Genomic DNA, 18206 nt, shown 5'->3' on the forward strand with positions numbered 1-18206 from the left:
TAGTCTTTCTTCATTTTTCTTTTTTTGCCATTGCTCAAAAAAAAAATAATGACAAAAAAATCCATGTTATAATGAATTATTTTCAGGGCTCCAATTACTTCAAATATTTCACTTTAAAATGTTTTATGTGGTAAATATTGCATATATTGTGTAGTTCCCATATAAAAACATCAAAGTTTTCTTTGACAAAAGCGCATAAAACTAACAAAATAATAGTTCCAGCATAAAATCGACAAGATATATCTGAAGTTGATATCGTAACTTAAGTGTTGAAAGTAAAAGAAAAACCTAATAAAAATGTATCACTTTATGAGTGGGGCACCTTTTGGATCCCAAATATATTTAGTGATTTTTTATTTATCTTTTCACTGTGATTACTCAAAAATATGAAATAATTAAAATCAATGGTGTCCTGCATTATTGATCTTTTAGGGCTCTAATTACTAAATACTGCATATTTCAGTTTTGCTATAAAAAAAACTAAGTTGTTTTTGACAGAAAAGCCATAAAACATTTTTTTAATTTGTATTACTTTATATCAACTTGAAGTTGATATAGAGATTTACTGTAAGCGTTAAATAATTTAAAAAAAATTATAATCTGACTTATTTTTAACATTTTAATGACTGAGACCCTTTATGGTCCCCGGGACCCCTAAAGGTAAAATAAATTAAAAATGCATATATTTTGTTATGGTTTGAAAATGAAAAATATCAAAATGGCCCCCACATGCTTTCATTTTTCCGTGTGCGGCCCTCAGTGGAAAAAGTTTGGACACCCCTGTACTATTGTCTTTGAATTTGTGATTGTAAATTTTGCAGCACTGCATAATCCCATTTAAAACCTGTCATACCTAAACAGATTAGTAATTCCTCATTAACACTTTTTTTTTGTTTTGTTTTTCTCGACTCAGCCTTGGCGGAGGTCTGCTCGTGTTCCATATGAGCGGATGAAGAAGCAAAAAGGAAGAAAAAAAACAACAGCAAAGTCTAGCGGGGATGTCCAGCACGTACAAACCTCCCGGGACTCACCCATCACATTTCTCAAGTCGTCAGTTTCATTCAAAAACACATTCCGAGCTCCTTTGGGTAAAGAGAAGGCTCCTCTGGTTTTCCCTTGAAAGGAAAGGAATGGTGTTAGTTTGCTACTGTGGCGTTGTCTCCTTGAGCCGGTGTCCTCCGGAGACATCTTTTAAGCAGACCACAGCGCGGACGATCTGGGGGGGGAAAAAGACGGGTGATGGCTCGCCCTTCGTTTTGGACGAGCCCCACACCCTTATTGGTTACAACCAGCAGGTGCTACTCACCGACCTAGCTGGCAAGGTATACCTCCGGTTTGACAAGGGAGGGAAGAAGCTGGCTGTCATTATAAAAACAAAGACTTCCGGTCTTAGTGCGCCCGTTTCAGTCCAATTAATTAGCAGATGAAAGGTCAAGACCGTCGGAGATTGCCTCTAAAGGGCTGCAGGAACGTCTCTGAGACGTATTACACACACACACACACGCACAAAGAGCCCGTTTGGCTGCTGCGGGGATAATCACGTTAAATGACCACAAATTGGGGGCAAACAGCCCTGACGCCGACATTTAGTAACAAAGAAGCAAAGTCAACTTTTAAAGTCTTTTTTTTTTCCCCCTCTGTTGTAACAATGCTTCCTGACAAGGGTGATTCCAGAAGAATAGGCCAAAATCATCACGTGTTTATTCAGCCCTGAAGCATCGTAATAGGTCAGGGGTCACCAACCTTTTTGAAACCAAGAGCTACTTCTTGGGTACTGATTAATGCGAAGGGCTACCAGTTTGATACACACTTAAATAAATTGCCAGAAATAGCCAATTTGCTCAATTTACCTTTAACTCTATGTTATTATTAATAATTAATGATATTTATCTTTGTGGAAACACTGGTCATCTTAATGATTTCTCACAATAAATATATATAGAAACAGATAAATATCAATATGCAACACTTTATTTTTATATTTTCTCTAAGTGCACATTTTTCAAATTGAACATTTTCAAACGATCACTTCTAAGTAGGGATGTCCGATAATGGCTTTTTGCCGATATTGTCCAACTCTTTAATTACAGATACCGATATCAACCGATACCGATATCAACCGATATATGCAGTCGTGGAATTAACACATTATTATGCCTAATTTGGACAACCATGTATGGTGAAGATAAGGTACTTTTTTAAAAAAAAATAATAAAATAAGATGACTAAATTAAAAACATTTTCTTGAATAAAAAGAAAGTAACACAATATAAAAACAGTTACATAGAAACTAGTAATTAATGAAAATGAGTAAAATTAAGTGTTAAAGGTTAGTACTATTAGTGGACCAGCAGCACGCACAATCATGTGTGCTTACGGACTGTATCCCTTGCAGACTGTATTGATATATATTGATATATAATGTAGGAACCAGAATATTGATAACGGAAAGAAATGGGGGGAGGGAGGTTTTTTGGGTTGGTGCACTAATTGTAAGTGTATCTTGTGTTTTTTATGTTGATTTAATAAAAAAAATAAATAAAATAAACGATACAGATAATAAAAAAAACGATACCGATAATTTCCGATATTACATTTTAACGCATTTATCGGCTGATAATATCGGCAGGTCGATACTATCGGCAGGCCGATATTATCGGACATCCCTATTTCTAAGACAGTCTTGTGAAATCACAATATTCCATTTTAACTAGCTATTTTATATTAAACACAGAAAACACTTTACATTTTAAGTGTTTTTATATATATTTATATATGTATATATATATATATATATATATATTATATATATATATATATATATATATATATTATATATATATATATATATATATATATATATATATATATATATATATATATATATATATATATATATATATATATATTGTCATTTGTAAGTTACATGTAAGTGTGATTTAAACAAGAATAGTTAAATAAATAAATCTATATATATATATAAAAAAAATGGGTATTTCTGCCTGTCATTCCGTCGTACATTTTTTTTTCCTTTTACGGAAGGTTTTCTGTAGAGAATAAATGATGAAAAAAACACTTAATTGAACGGTTTAAAAGAGGAGAAAACACGAAAAAAATGAAAATTAAATTTTGAAACGTAGTTTATCTTCAATTTCGACTCTTTAAAATTAAAAATTCAACCGAAAAAAAGAAGAGAAAAACTAGCTAATTTGAATCTTTTTGAAAAAATTAAAAAAAGAATTTATGGAACATCATTAGTAATTTTTCCTGATTAAGATTAATTTTAGAATTTGGATGACATGTTTTAAATAGCTTAAAATCCAATCTGCACTTTGTTAGAATATATAACAAATTGGACCAAGCTATATTTCTAACAAAGACAAATCATTATTTCTTCTAGATTTCCGCAACAAAAATTTCAAAAGAAATTCAAAAGACTTTAAATAAAGATTTACATTTGATTCTACAGATTTTCTAGATTTTCCAGAATAATTTTTTTGAATTTTAATCATAATAAGTTTGAAGAAATATTTCACAAATATTCTTTGTCGAAAAAACAGAAGCTAAAATGAAGAATTAAATTAAAATGTATTTATTATTCTTTACAATAAAAAACAAAAATTTACTTGAACTTTGATTTAAATTGTCAGGAAAGAAGAGGAAGGAATTTAACAGGTAAAAAGGTATATGTGTTTAAAATCCTAAAATAATTTTTAAGGTTGTATTTTTTCTCTAAAATTGTCTTTCTGAAAGTTATAAGAAGCAAAGTAAAAAAAATAAATGAATTTATTTAAACAAGTGAAGACCAAGTCTTTCAAATATTTTCTTGGATTTTCTAATTCTATTTGAGTTTTGTCTCTCTTAGAATTAAAAATGTTGAGCAAAGCGAGACCAGCTTGCTAGTTGTGGGGAGGCAGGGCCCGCACCAAGATGGCGGCGAGGAGGCGTAGACGAGCGAGCGGCAAGGCGGGGCGCGCTGGGAGCGCCGCCGCAATCAGCATAAGGTGCGTGGAGCGCGCAGCTGTGGACAGTGCAATCACCCTCTCGGACCGTATAAAAGGGCGAGAGACGTGAACATCAAGGGAGGAGACGGAGAAAGACGGCGGACGGGAGGAAACCATCCTCTGCTGCCGCTGTCAACCGACACCGATATATACAGTCGTGGAATGAACACATTATTATGCCTAATTTTGTTGTGATGCCCCGCTGGATGCATTAAACAATGTAACAAGGTTTTACAAAATAAATCAACTCAAGTTATGGAAAAAAATGCCAACATGGCACTGCCATATTTATTATTGAAGTCACAAAGTGCATTATTTTTTTTTAACATGCCTCAAAACAGCAGCTTGGAATTTGGGACAATATACACGGGGGGTGTATATTGTAGCGTCCCGAAAGAGTTAGTGCTGCAAGGGGTTCTGGGTATTTGTTCTGTTGTGTTACGGTGCGGATGTTCTCCCGAAATGTGTTTGTCATTCTTGTTTGGTGTGGGTTCACAGTGTGGCGCATATTTGTAACAGTGTTAACGTTGTTTGTACGGTCACCCTCAGTGTGACCTGTATGGCTGTTGACCAAGTATGCATTGCATTCACTTGTGTGTGTGAAATATCGGGCTGCCGATATTATCGGACATCTCTAGTTTTACCCTTTAAAACCGTTTTTAATCATATTTATTTTTATATTGGTTTTATATTTATTTATTTTTTTTGTTTTTATTCAGTCATTGGTGGAGCTAAGGATAATATTTGAATATTATTTTTAATATTGTTCTATTGTTTTTCATTTTTGAAATATCGAGGGATAATTCTGGCATATTCTTTTGGAATCACCCTGTACAGTACATATAAGTAAGTACATCCGTCATGTTTTATTAGTAGGACTTGTCATGGGACACGACTACGGAAATGATGCACTTTAGAGTAGTCAGTGTGCAGCTTGTATCGTCGTTACGTCGCCAGATCTGGTTGTGTGCTGACCTCACTGTCACACAAATACTGCTCGACAAGCTGTACACTGACTACTCGAAAGTATACTGGTTTTTATAGTCCGTAAAAATACATGGTGGGTAGTAACTAGGGATGGGTACCGTTCACATACGGTATCAATCCGGTACCAATGTGCGTTATTTTTGTGTGTGTTGATGAAAATCTAATATTTGTGTGATAACTGTTGTCCAGTTGTTGTATTTTGTTTTGTTGTCACATTTTTGAGTCCAAGATCTTAGATAACAGTTGTGTGTAGCTTATGGTGAGCTTGCTACTCAGTCCAGTCTTTTGTTGCGCCCTAGAAAATGCTAATACTGTAAGTATTGTACTTTGAGTGTAACGTGCATCTCATTACAATTTTTTTGGAAGTGTTGAAATTGCAAATCGCTAATGCTAGTCAGTAGCATGTCGATAGCCAAGCCAATGTATATTAGTATCAAGCTAGCACATTTTTGGAAAAGTGGAGCCTTACCTAACTTACGTTAAAGTGTTTTTTTGGTTTTTTTGAGTCAATTGCTTTGTCGGCATTGAAAATTGCAACATTCCCTAGAGGCAGTTTGGCGGAGTCCGCTCTCAGTGCTGCTGGAGTGCCAAGGTAACATGAAGTGAATCTGTACCCTGTAGGACCGGCGGCATTTGTTCGTACCCACCCCTAGTTGTGACGTGCTACATTTACTCTGACTTAAGTAACTTTTTGGATAAATTATACCCTTCAGATTAGTTTTACAGCAACAATCTCTTCACTTGTAGCGTTTTTGTGAAGAATAAATGCTACTTTTACTCTGTTACATTGAGTTTCATTCCAAACAGTACATTTATTTACCACAGAAATTCTTCAGCAAGATAGATTTTTGAATTAATCACAATTCTTATTTGTAATTATTCTTAATCAATTAAAAAAAAAAATGCTTTAAAAATAAATAAAAATACATAAAAATAAATAAATATATATATATATATATATATATATATATATATATATATATATATATATATATATATATATTCTGTATAGTCAAGGTTTCTGTGGTGTATCCGTATACAGTGCTCAATACCGGGGTAGAGCGGTATACGTTAGGTCAGGGAAAACACAGAGGCTATTTCATCCCTACAAGCCTGTTTCACGGGTTTCTCTGAGGCAATTTAATCCCTTCAAGCCTGTTTTGCAGGTTTCTCTGAAGCTATTTCATCCCTGCAAGCCTGTTTCGCAGGTTTCCCTGCTCTTCAGGGCACTTTTTAAATAAAAATAAAAAATAATAAAAAATCCCCTGAAGAGCAGAGAAACCTGCAAAACAGGCTTGTAGGGATGAAATAGCCTCTGTGTTTTTCCTGACCTAACGTATACCGCTCTACCCTGGTATTGAGCACTGTATACGGGTTAGAGCGGTATATGTTAGGTCAGGAAAAACACAGAGGCTATTTCATCCCTACAAGCCTGTTTCGCAGGTTTCTCTGAGGCTATTTCATCCCTACAAGTCTGTTTCGCAGGTTTCTATGAGGCTATTTCATCCCTACAAGCCTGTTTCGCAGGTTTCTCTGTTCTTCAGGGGACTATTTAAATAAAAATAAAAAATCCAAAAACAATCCCCTGAAGAGCAGAGAAACCTGCAAAACAGGCTTGTAGGGATGAAATAGCCTCTGTTTTTTTCCCCCTGACCTAACGTATACCGCTCTACCCTGGTATTGAGCACTGTATACGGGTTAGAGCGGTATATTCATCCCTACAAGCCTGTTTCACAGGTTTCTCTGAGGCTATTTCATCCCTACAAGTCTGTTTTGCAGGTTTCTATGAGGCTATTTCATCCCTACAAGCCTGTTTCGCAGGTTTCTCTGCTCTTCAGGGGACTATTTAAATAAAAATAAAAAATCCAAAAACAATCCCCTGAAGAGCAGAGAAACCTGCAAAACAGGCTTGTAGGGATGAAATAGCCTCTGTTTTTTTTCCCCTGACCTAACGTATACCGCTCTACCCTGGTATTGAGCACTGTATACGGGTTAGAGCGGTATATGTTAGGTCAGGAAAAACACAGAGGCTATTTCATCCCTACAAGCCTGTTTCACAGGTTTCTCTGAGGCTATTTCATCCCTACAAGTCTGTTTCGCAGGTTTCTATGAGGCTATTTCATCCCTACAAGCCTGTTTCGCAGGTTTCTCTGCTCTTCAGGGGACTATTTAAATAAAAATAAAAAATCCAAAAACAATCCCCTGAAGAGCGGAGAAACCTGCAAAACAGGCTTGAAGGGATGAAATAGCCTATATATATATATATATATATATATATATATATATATATATATATATATATATATATATATATATATATATATATATATATATATATATATATATATATATATATATATATATATACACATATATATATATATATATATATATATATATATATATATATATATATATATATATATATATATATATATATATATATACGCTCTAGTAAATCATATTGTGAATGTAGATGGCCATATCTGCTGTACAGATTTACTTTAGAAACTTACTTGTTGCCTTATTGGTATTTGCCTTTATTAAACATTTTGGTTGAATTTTATTAAATAAAACCAGTTCTTTCTTTGAAGTAATATAGCAATGTATCACAGCTGTTTATTTATTTTATGGAGCAATGTGGTTGATCATGGAACTGGCACCCAATGTTATTCAACAGTATTGATTTTGAATCCAGAACTAATTCCTAATCGAATTGTTACGCCCCAAGAATCGAATCGAATCGAAAGGGTTTTTTTTTTTTTTACATTCCACAAATATAACTGTAATTAAATAAACAGTAACATTGATCATAAATCAATAGTTATATTATTATATTCATGTAAAATTCAAGGTAGCTAGCGATTAGCACTTTGGTTTGCTTGCAAGCCAGCGATTAGCGGTGGAAGTTGAAAGCTGGCGATTAGCACACGGTTGCGGCGCTACACTGTAGCATTTGCATATCTTCGTGTTGCACAATAACAAGTTACCCTTAGGACAGGCTCCATTTTTCCATCAGTTGTTGTGTTTTGGCCACCCGACCCACCTCTGTTCCTTCCAAGTAGGTCACTAAGGCATCGTCACGACTAATTCTTGCCTGTTTGTAATAACCCCATGTGTCTAAAAGGTGTGCGTTAGGCGTTCTGCTCTACAAGCTGCACAGCTACAAAGAGGAGGTCGTCAGCGAGGTAATAGCGGATACTTGCATATTGTCTTTTCCAACAAAGGCCTTTCTTTCTGGGCTCTCTTGCTTAACACTTTCCCTGTCAAGAGACGTGAGCTGTTAGACCCCGAGTCCAGTCCGACGATGATGACAAAAGATTTATTTTCAATGTTTTGATGAAGCTGCCGTGTTGGGGCCATTAGCTGGCAACCATTCATGTTCATTCAGTAACGGTAGGATGGCTCCAAGTCATTACAGACGTAATCCTTTTCTGAATGAATAAGACATCATTGAGGATGAAATAGGCTGATATGTGGTGATTAAAATAGGAATGATGTTACAAGACCTCCAAAGTACACCAAACAAGCCACGGGGGATGTTTTTATAATACTGATTAAGGATGTTAGCTTTACTGTTCACACTTGCTGCCGTAATTAAGCGTATTTCATCGATATGATTTATCGGGCTGTCAAAGTTAATGCGAGAATAACGAGTTGACAAATATTTATAGTGCAGGCCAAAAGTTTGGACACACCTTCTCATTCAATGTGTTTTCTTTATTTCCACCACTATTTACTTTACAGATTGTCACTGAAGGCATCAAAACTATGAATGAACACATGTACGGAATAATTCTGGTTGTGCTTACCGACCTCGAATACATTTTCTTTGGTACGGTGTGCGAAGTTGTGTACTTAACAAAAAAAAGGTGAAATAACTGAAAACATGTTTTGTATTCTAGTTGCTTCAAAAAAAAGCCAGCCTTTGCTCTGCTTACTGCCGTTGCACACTCTTGGCATTCTCTGGATGAGCTTCAAGAAAGAGTTTCCACTTCACAGGGGTGCGCTTGAAGCTCATCGAGAGAATGCCGAGAGTGTGCAAAGCAGTAATCAGAGCATTGATTGATTGATTGAGACTTTTATTAGTAGATTGCACAGTACAGTACATATTCCGTACAATTGACCACTAAATGGTAATACCCGAATACGTTTTTCAACTTGTTTAAGTCAAGGGCCACGTTAATCAATTCATGGTAAAGGGCGGCTATTTTGGAGAAACTAGAACATAAAACATTTTTTCAGTTATTTCACCTTTTTTTGGTTAAGTACACAACTTTGTACACTGTACCAAAGAAAATTTTCTTCGAGGTCGGTAAGCACAACCAGAGTTATTCCGTACATTAGGCGCACCGGGATATAAGGCGCCCTGTCGATTTTTGAGAAAATGAAAGGATTTTAGGTGCGCTTCGTAGTCCGAAAATTACAGTACATAAACTTTATAATGTGAAAAATATAGACAAATGTCCAACAAATGTGTTCTTTTAAACCACTAATGGTAACATAAGCCGGTGGGGTTTTTGTTGTATTTGTTTGTTTTTTGTTGCAAACAGCACCTTTTCATTATTTTTATTTTATTTTTTTTAAAGTGATATACGGGGGATGTTTTTATAATACTGATTAAGGTTGTTAGCTTTATTGTTCACACTTGCTCCCGTAATTAAGCGTATTTCATCGATATTATTTATCGGGCTGTCAAAGTTAATGCGAAAATAACGACTTGACAAATATTTACAGTGCAGGCCAAAAGTTTGGACACACCTTCTCATTCAATGTGTTTTCTTTATTTCCACCGCTATTTACTTTACAGATTGTCACTGGAGGCATCAAAACTATGAATGAACACATGTACGGAATAATTCTGGTTGTGCTTACCGACCTCGAATACATTTTCTTTGGTACGGTGTGCAAAGTTGTGTACTTAACAAAAAAAAGGTGAAATAACTGAAAACATGTTTTGTATTCTAGTTGCTTCAAAATAGCCAGCCTTTGCTCTGATTACTGCCTTTGCACACTCTTGGCATTCTCTGGATGAGCTTCAAGAAAGGGTTTCCACTTCACAGGGGTGCGCTTGAAGCTCATGGAGAGAATGCCAAGAGTGTGCAAAGCAGTAATCAGAGCATTGATTGATTGATTGAGACTTTTATTAGTAGATTGCACAGTACAGTACATATTCCGTACAATTGACCACTAAATGGTAACACCCGAATAAGTTTTTCAACTTGTTTAAGTCAAGGGCCACGTTAATCAATTCATGGTAAAGGGCGGCTATTTTGGAGAAACTAGAACATAAAACATTTTTTCAGTTATTTCACCTTTTTTTTGTTAAGTACACAACTTTGCACACTGTACCAAAGAAAATTTTCTTCGAGGTCGGTAAGCACAACCAGAGTTATTCCGTACATTAGGCGCACCGGGATATAAGGCGCCCTGTCGATTTTTGAGAAAATGAAAGGATTTTAGGTGCGCTTCGTAGTCCGAAAATTACAGTACATAAACTTTATAATGTGAAAAATATAGACAAATGTCCAACAAATGCGTTCTTTTAAACCACTAATGGTAACATAAGCCGGTGGGGTTTTTGTTGTATTTTTTTGTTTTTTGTTGCAAACAGCACCTTTTAATTATTTTTATTAAATTTTTTTAAAAGTGATATACGGGGGATGTTTTTATAATACTGATTAAGGATGTTAGCTTTATTGTTCACACTTGTTGCCGTAATTAAGCGTATTTCATCGATATTATTTATCGGGCTGTCAAAGTTAATGCGAAAATAACGACTTGACAAATATTTACAGTGCAGGCCAAAAGTTTGGACACACCTTCTCATTCAATGTGTTTTCTTTATTTCCACGACTATTTACATTGTAGATTGTCACTGAAGGCATCACAACTATGAATGAACACAAGTGGAGTTACTTACGGAATAATTCTTGGTTGTGCTTACCGACCTCGAAGAAATTTTCTTTGGTACGGTGTGCAAAGCTGTGTACTTAACAAAACAAGGTGAAATTAAAGCTGCAAGCAGCGATGGACGGGACCGACTTTGAGGGCTCATAAAATCCAAACCGGAGCAGTAATTAAAACTCTTTCATCAACTTTGAATCAGAAGGGTTCGATCTCTCTCCTGTGCTAATTTGAAGCTGACACGACAAACGCGCTCAGTGGAGATAATGTTTGAAAAAAGGTGACTGTTTTTACTCAACTTTTGTTTTGAAGGGGGAATTGAAAACTTCCTGTTGATTTTTGCTGGGGGTTGTCAGTGTATGAAATCTAGGTCTAAGTGAGACCTACATAGAGGTTTTTGTTTCATGTCTCTACGACATTCCTACTGGGAGTTACAGGCAGTTTTGTCTGTGTTTTCTTCCTAGGGGGCATTAGAGCGCAATTTTGAGTTTTGGGGTTTGGTTTTTTGATTAGATCGCAATTTTCGCCAGTCCTGATGTGTGTGTCCAATTTGGTGAGTTTTGAAGCATGTTAAGGGGGTCAAATTACAGCTCAAAGAGGCGGCGGTATAATAATAAAACGCTAGAAATACAATAAGGTCCTTTGTCCCAAAGGGACTCGGTCCCTAATAACTGAAAACATGTTTTATATTCTAGTTGCTTCAAAATAGCCCCCCTTTGCTCTGATTACTGCTTTGCACACTCTTGGCATTCTCTGGATGAGCTTCAAGAGGAGTCAGTCGCCTGACAGAGTTTTCACTTCACAGGTGTGCTTGAAGCTCATCAAGAGAATGCCAAGAGTGTGCAAAGCAGTAATCAGCGCAAAGGGTGGCTATTTTTTGGAGAAACTAGAATATAAAACCTGTTTCAGTTATTTCACCTTTTTTTTTGTTAAGTACACAACTTTGCACACTGTACCAAAGAACATTTTCTTCGAGGTCGGTAAGCACAACCAGAGTTATTCGGGATATAAGGCGCCCTGTCGATTTTTGAGAAAATGAAAGGATTTTAAGTGCGCCTCGTAGTCCGAAAAATACGGTACCTAAACTTTATAATGTGAAAAATATAGAAAAATGTCCAACAAATGTGTTCTGTTAAACCACTAATGGTAACATAAGCCGGTGGTGTTTTTGTTATTTTTTTTGTTGTTTGTTTTTTGTTGCACACAGCACCTTTCAATTATTTTTCTTTATTTAAAAAAAAGTATTATTTTATATATACGTTTTGTAGGTTACTTGTTTGGGCGGGGGGAAAAAAAGAACATTTGACATGTGTTTAATTGTATTTCTGGACTTTATATGTCAACAATTCAACAAACAAACAAATTCACAAAAATCCTGAGTTGATTCGATGTTATCGAAAAAGAAAATACTTTTTTACGCAACTTTGAAACATCTTTTAAAAATGTAGGAATTATCGGCTGCAGCCATCGCAAAGAAGTGCACAAATTCCAAGAGGGATTTAATACTTTTAAGAATTTGATCTGTAATTTGGACAGATTGCAATGAATGAATATTAAATAATTTAATCATTTGACAGCCCTCTAGGTTTTATTGCCTTATTTGTGTGGGATTTATGTGGAGAATCAAAGTTTGCTAAAGGGTTCAGTAGAGGCGATGTAAAGTAATTAAACTGAATTGTAATAAGGAGTATTTGTCAAACATGGCCGCCAGTAGTCAGTGTGTCTGCTGCGGGGAGATAACCCGAGGGGAAGCGTCTTTAATTAAAACATCGGCATGAAATCCCAAGCTTATGTTGGTAATAAAATTAACTTCTAGGTGAGGAAAATGTTGTATTATTTCCCAGGGTTTTAATACACTGACTAATTCCAGCTGCCATGGCGTTGACAGCCGTCGGATACACAACTCACCTCGCCGTCACCCCTCGCCAGCTATCGGCTTCCCACGTAAACGTTCCGAATGAGCAAACAGGAAGTAGAAGCCAGTTCGTAAACATGTGAACTTGCATGAGAAGTAACTTGAAATACCAGGCCTGGTTTTGTGAGTAATCCGTTTGAAAGGATCTAATGGAAACCGAATCAAATATTTGTTTTCAAATTTAATCCGATGTTTTTATGTAGTCCCAAAAAAATTGCGACGTCTAATAAGATCGCAAAATGACCCGCGTGCGGACACGACGTCATGACGTCTTACGGAACCAAACATGGCTCCGGTTCCAGTAGGTCTCGGTCCTGGTGCATCTGTGGCAATTTCAAGGCAATCAAAGTCAACAATTTTCTGAACGTAATTATTGCGTGGAGAAGATTACCAGATTTTTCAGACTATAAGGCGCACCTTGAAATCCTTTCAGACAGTGTGCCTTATAACGCCTAATGTACGGAATCATTTTTGTTGCGCTTACCAACCTCAAAGCTATTTTGTTTGGTATATATTTGTACCATGAATTGATTAACGTGGACCCCGACTTAAACAAGTTGTAAAACTTATTCGGGTGTTACCATTTAGTGGTCAATTGTACGGAATATGTACCGTATTTTTCGGAGTATAAGTCGCTCCGGAGTATAAGTCGCACTGGCCGAAAATGCATAATAAAGAAGGAAAAAACATATATAAGTCGCACTGGAGTATAAGTCGCATTTTTGGGGGAAATTTATTTGATAAAAGCCAACACCAAGAATAGACATTTGAAGGGCGATTTAAAATAAATAAAGAATAGTGAACAACAGGCTGAATAAGTGTACGTTATATGAGGCATAAATAACCAACTGAGAACGTGCCTGGTATGTTAACGTAACATATTATGGTAAGAGTCATTCAAATAACTATAACATATAGAACATGGTATACGTTTACTAAACAGTCTGTCACTCCTAATCGCTAAATCCCATGAAATCTTATACGTCTAGTCTCTTACGTGAATGAGCTAAATAATATTATTTGATATTTTACGGTAATGTGTTAATAACTTCACACATAAGGCGCTCCTGAGTATAAGTCGCACCCCCGGCCAAACTATGAAAAAAACTGCGACTTATAGTCCGAAAAATACGGTACTGTACTGTGCAATCTACTAAAAAAAGTTTCAATCGATCAATAAATCGATCAAAGGGTGACCAGTAGATGGCAGTCACACATAAGCGATACGTGTAGACTGCCATATGACGCCGGTAAAGTGAAGTACCAATGATTGTCACACACACACTAGGTGTGGCGAAATTATTCTCTGCATTTGACCCATCACCCTTGATCACCCCCCGGGAGGTGAGGGGAGCGGTGGGCAGCAGCGGTGGCCGCGCCCGGGAATCATTTCTGGTGATTCAACCCCCAATTCCAACCCTTGATGCTGAGTGCCAAGCAGGGAGGTAATGGCTCCCATTTTTATAGTCTTTGGTATGACTCGGCCGGGATTTGAACTCACGACCTACCAATCTCAGGGCGGACACTCTAACCACTCAACGCCAAAACTTTGAATGTTCCATTGGGAATATAGAACATTACACACGGCGCTCAAAAAGCTATGAAGCCACACCGCTTGATACGGCTCCAGTAGTCAGACGTACTCTTCAACACATGGTGTGTGTATAAGGACCGCAAAATGGCAACTAAGAGGAGACAATTTATCGGGAGTTTTGTTTCGCAATATTATGCAAAACCAACTTTTCTTACCTTCTGGTACCTGCTGATGTGTATTTGGGATCTGCATAAGTCCTGAAAATTTGTGCGCGTCCGCCTTTGGAGGATGAATGTCCCATAACAAGAAGAGAGAGAAAAAGAAGAAGCTTATCGACAACGGAGTCGCCACGGACCACAATGGCGGACGCGCGCACATTTTCAGGACTTATGCAGATCCCAAATAAAGATCAGCAGGTACCAGAAGGTAAGAAAAGTTGGTTTTGCATAATATTGCGAAACAAAACGGCAGGTAAAATGTCGGCTAACAGGTAGCATTTTGCAGTCCTTATACACACACCGTACTAATACTCGTATGTTGAAGAGTAGGCGCCGACAATCCATCAAGCGGTGCGGCTTCACGGCGTTTTGGGCGCCGTGTGTAATGTTCTATATTCCCAATGGAACATTTAAAGTTTTGGTGTTGTTTACTTGAGTCATATTGCAGTCTACACATATCTCTTATGTGTGACTGCCATCTACTGGTTACACTTATTATTACACCATGTAACTTTGATTTGACCATTGAAATTTGGTCATTTTCCAACCAACATTTTACAACACAAATACAACGTTGAAACGACATGCTTTTTGACAACGTTGAATCAATGTCATTTTCCATCCAATATTTTATCATCAACTGGTTATACTAATCATTACACCATGTACCAAATAAATTTGCTTCGACGTCGGTAAGCACAACCAAACTTATTCCGTACATTAGGCGCACCGGGTTATAAGGCGCACTGTCAATTTTTGAGAAAATGAAAGGATTTTAAATGCGCCTTGTAGTCCAAAAATTACGGTAGCATTTTTGCACTAGGTCCTTACAATTAGCAGTCATGTAGACGATATTTTCCTAGTATTAACATTGAATCAATGTTAGGTTCTAACTTTGATTTAACCATTGACATTTGGTCATTTCTCAACCAATATTTTACAACACAAAAACACAACGTTGAAACAACGTGCTTTTTGACAACGTTGAATCAATGTTAGGTTCTAACGTTGATTTGACCATTGAAATTTGGTCATTTTCCATCCAATATTTTATCATTTTGATTGATTGATTGAAACTTTTATTAGTAGATTGCACAGTACAGTACATATTCCGTACAATTGACCACTAAATGGTAACACCCCAATAAGTTTTTCAACTTGTTTAAGTCGGGGTCCACGTTAATCAATTCATCTACTGGTTACATTTATCATTACACCATGTACCAAATAAAATAGCTTCGAGGTCGGTAAGCACAACCAGAATTATTCCGTACATTAGGCGCACCGGGTTATAAGGCGCACAGTCGATTTTTGAGAAAATGAAAAGATTTTAAATGCGCCTTATAGTCCAAAAATTACGGTAGCATTTTTGCACTAGGTCCTTACAATTAGCAGTCATGTAGAAGATATTTTCCTAGTATTAACATTGAATCAATGTTAGGTTCTAACGTTGATTTAACCATTGAAAGTTGGTCATTTCTCAACCAATATTTTACAACACAAAAATACAACGTGCTTTTTGACAACGTTGAATCAATGTCAGGTTCTAACGTTGATTTGACTATTGAAATTTGGTCATTTCCCATCCAATATTTTATCATTTTGATTGATTGATTGAAACTTTTATTAGTAGATTGCACAGTACAGTACATATTCCGTACAATTGACCACTAAATGGTAACACCCCAATAAGTTTTTCAACTTGTTTAAGTCGGGGTCCACGTTAATCAATTCATCTACTGGTTACATTTATTATTACACCATGTACCAAATAAAATAGCTTCGAGGTCGGTAAGCACAACCAGGATTATTCCGTACATTAGGCGCACTGTCGATTTTTGAGAAAATGAAATAATTTTAAATGCGCCTTATAGTCCGAAAAATACGGTAGCATTTTTGCACTAGGTCCTTACAATTAGCAGTCATGTAGAAGATATTTTCCTAGTATTAACATTGAATCAATGTTAGGTTCTAACTTTGATTTGACCATTGAAATTTGGTGATTTACCAACCAATATTCTACAAAACAAATACAACATTGAAACAACATGCTTTTTGACAACGTTGAATCAATGTCATTTACCATCCAATATTTTATCATCAACTGGTTACACTTATCATTACACCATCGATTTTAGAGAAAATGAAAGAATTTTAAATGCGCCTTATAGTCCGAAAAATACGGTAGCATTTTTGCACTAGGTCCTTACAATTAGCGGTCATGTAGAAGATATTTGACTAGAATTAACATTGAATCAATGTTAGGTTCTAACTTTGATTTGACCATTGAAATTTGGTGATTTACCAACCAATATTCTACAACACAAATACAACGTTGAAACGACATGCTTTTTGACAACGTTGAATCAATGTCATTTTCCATCCAATATTTTATGATTAACTGGTTATACTTATCATTACACTATGTACCAAATAAAATAGCTTCGAGGTCGGTAAGCACAACCAGAATTATTCCGTACATTAGGTGCACCGGGTTATAAGGCGCACTGTCGATTTTTGAGAAAATGAAATAATTCTAAATGCGCCTTATAGTCCGAAAAATACGGTAGCATTTTTGCACTAGGTCCTTACAATTAGCAGTCATGTAGAATACATTTGCCTAGTATTAACATTGAATCAATGTCAGGTTGTGACGTTGATTTGACCATTGAAATTTGGTGATTTTCCAACCAACATTTTACAACACAAATACAACATTGAAACGACATGCTTCTGACAACGTTGAATCAATGTCAAGTTGTGACGTTGATTTGACCATTGAAATTTTGTCATTTCTCAACCAATATTTTACAACACAAATACAACGTTGAAACAACATGCTTTTTGACAACATTGAATCAATGTAATTTACCATCCAATATTTTATCATCAACTGGTTACACTTGTCATTACACCATCGGTTTTTGAGAAAATGAAAGAACTTTAAATGCGCCTTATAGTCCGAAAACTATGTTAGCATTTTTGCACTAGGTCCTTACAATTAGCAGTCATGTAGAATACATTTGCCTAGTATTAACATTGAATCAATGTCAGGTTGTGACGTTGATTTGACCATTGAAATTTGGTGATTTTCCAACCAACATTTTACAACACAAATACAACATTGAAACGACATGCTTCTGACAACGTTGAATCAATGTCAAGTTGTGACGTTGATTTGACCATTGAAATTTTGTCATTTCTCAACCAATATTTTACAACACAAATACAACGTTGAAACAACATGCTTTTTGACAACATTGAATCAATGTAATTTACCATCCAATATTTTATCATCAACTGGTTACACTTGTCATTACACCATCGGTTTTTGAGAAAATGAAAGAACTTTAAATGCGCCTTATAGTCCGAAAACTATGTTAGCATTTTTGCACTAGGTCCTTACAATTAGTAGTCATGTAGAAGATATTTGCCTAGTATTAACATTGAATCAATGTTAGGTTCTAACTTTGATTTGACCATTGAAATTTGGTGATTTTCTAACCAATATTCTACAACACAAATACAACGTTGAAACGACATGCTTTTTGACAACGTTGAATCAATGTCATTTTCCATCCAATATTTTATGATCAACTGGTTATACTTATCATTACACTATGTACCAAATAAAATAGTTT

At 36.0% G+C, this 18206-nt stretch overlaps 1 protein-coding gene across 1 annotated transcript in view; it reads right to left on the bottom strand.

Moving 5' to 3' along the window:
- Positions 1-18206, bottom strand: part of adamts3 (ADAM metallopeptidase with thrombospondin type 1 motif, 3) — a 452399-nt gene that overhangs the window by 72426 nt on the left and 361767 nt on the right. The window contains exon 14 of the mRNA XM_062024353.1: positions 1032-1115. Within this exon, the coding sequence (XP_061880337.1) occupies positions 1032-1115 (84 nt within the window). The remainder of the gene's footprint in view (positions 1-1031; positions 1116-18206) is intronic.

The sequence above is a fragment of the Entelurus aequoreus genome, linkage group LG17 (assembly GCF_033978785.1).
Source record: "Entelurus aequoreus isolate RoL-2023_Sb linkage group LG17, RoL_Eaeq_v1.1, whole genome shotgun sequence".
Classification (NCBI taxonomy): domain Eukaryota; kingdom Metazoa; phylum Chordata; class Actinopteri; order Syngnathiformes; family Syngnathidae; genus Entelurus; species Entelurus aequoreus.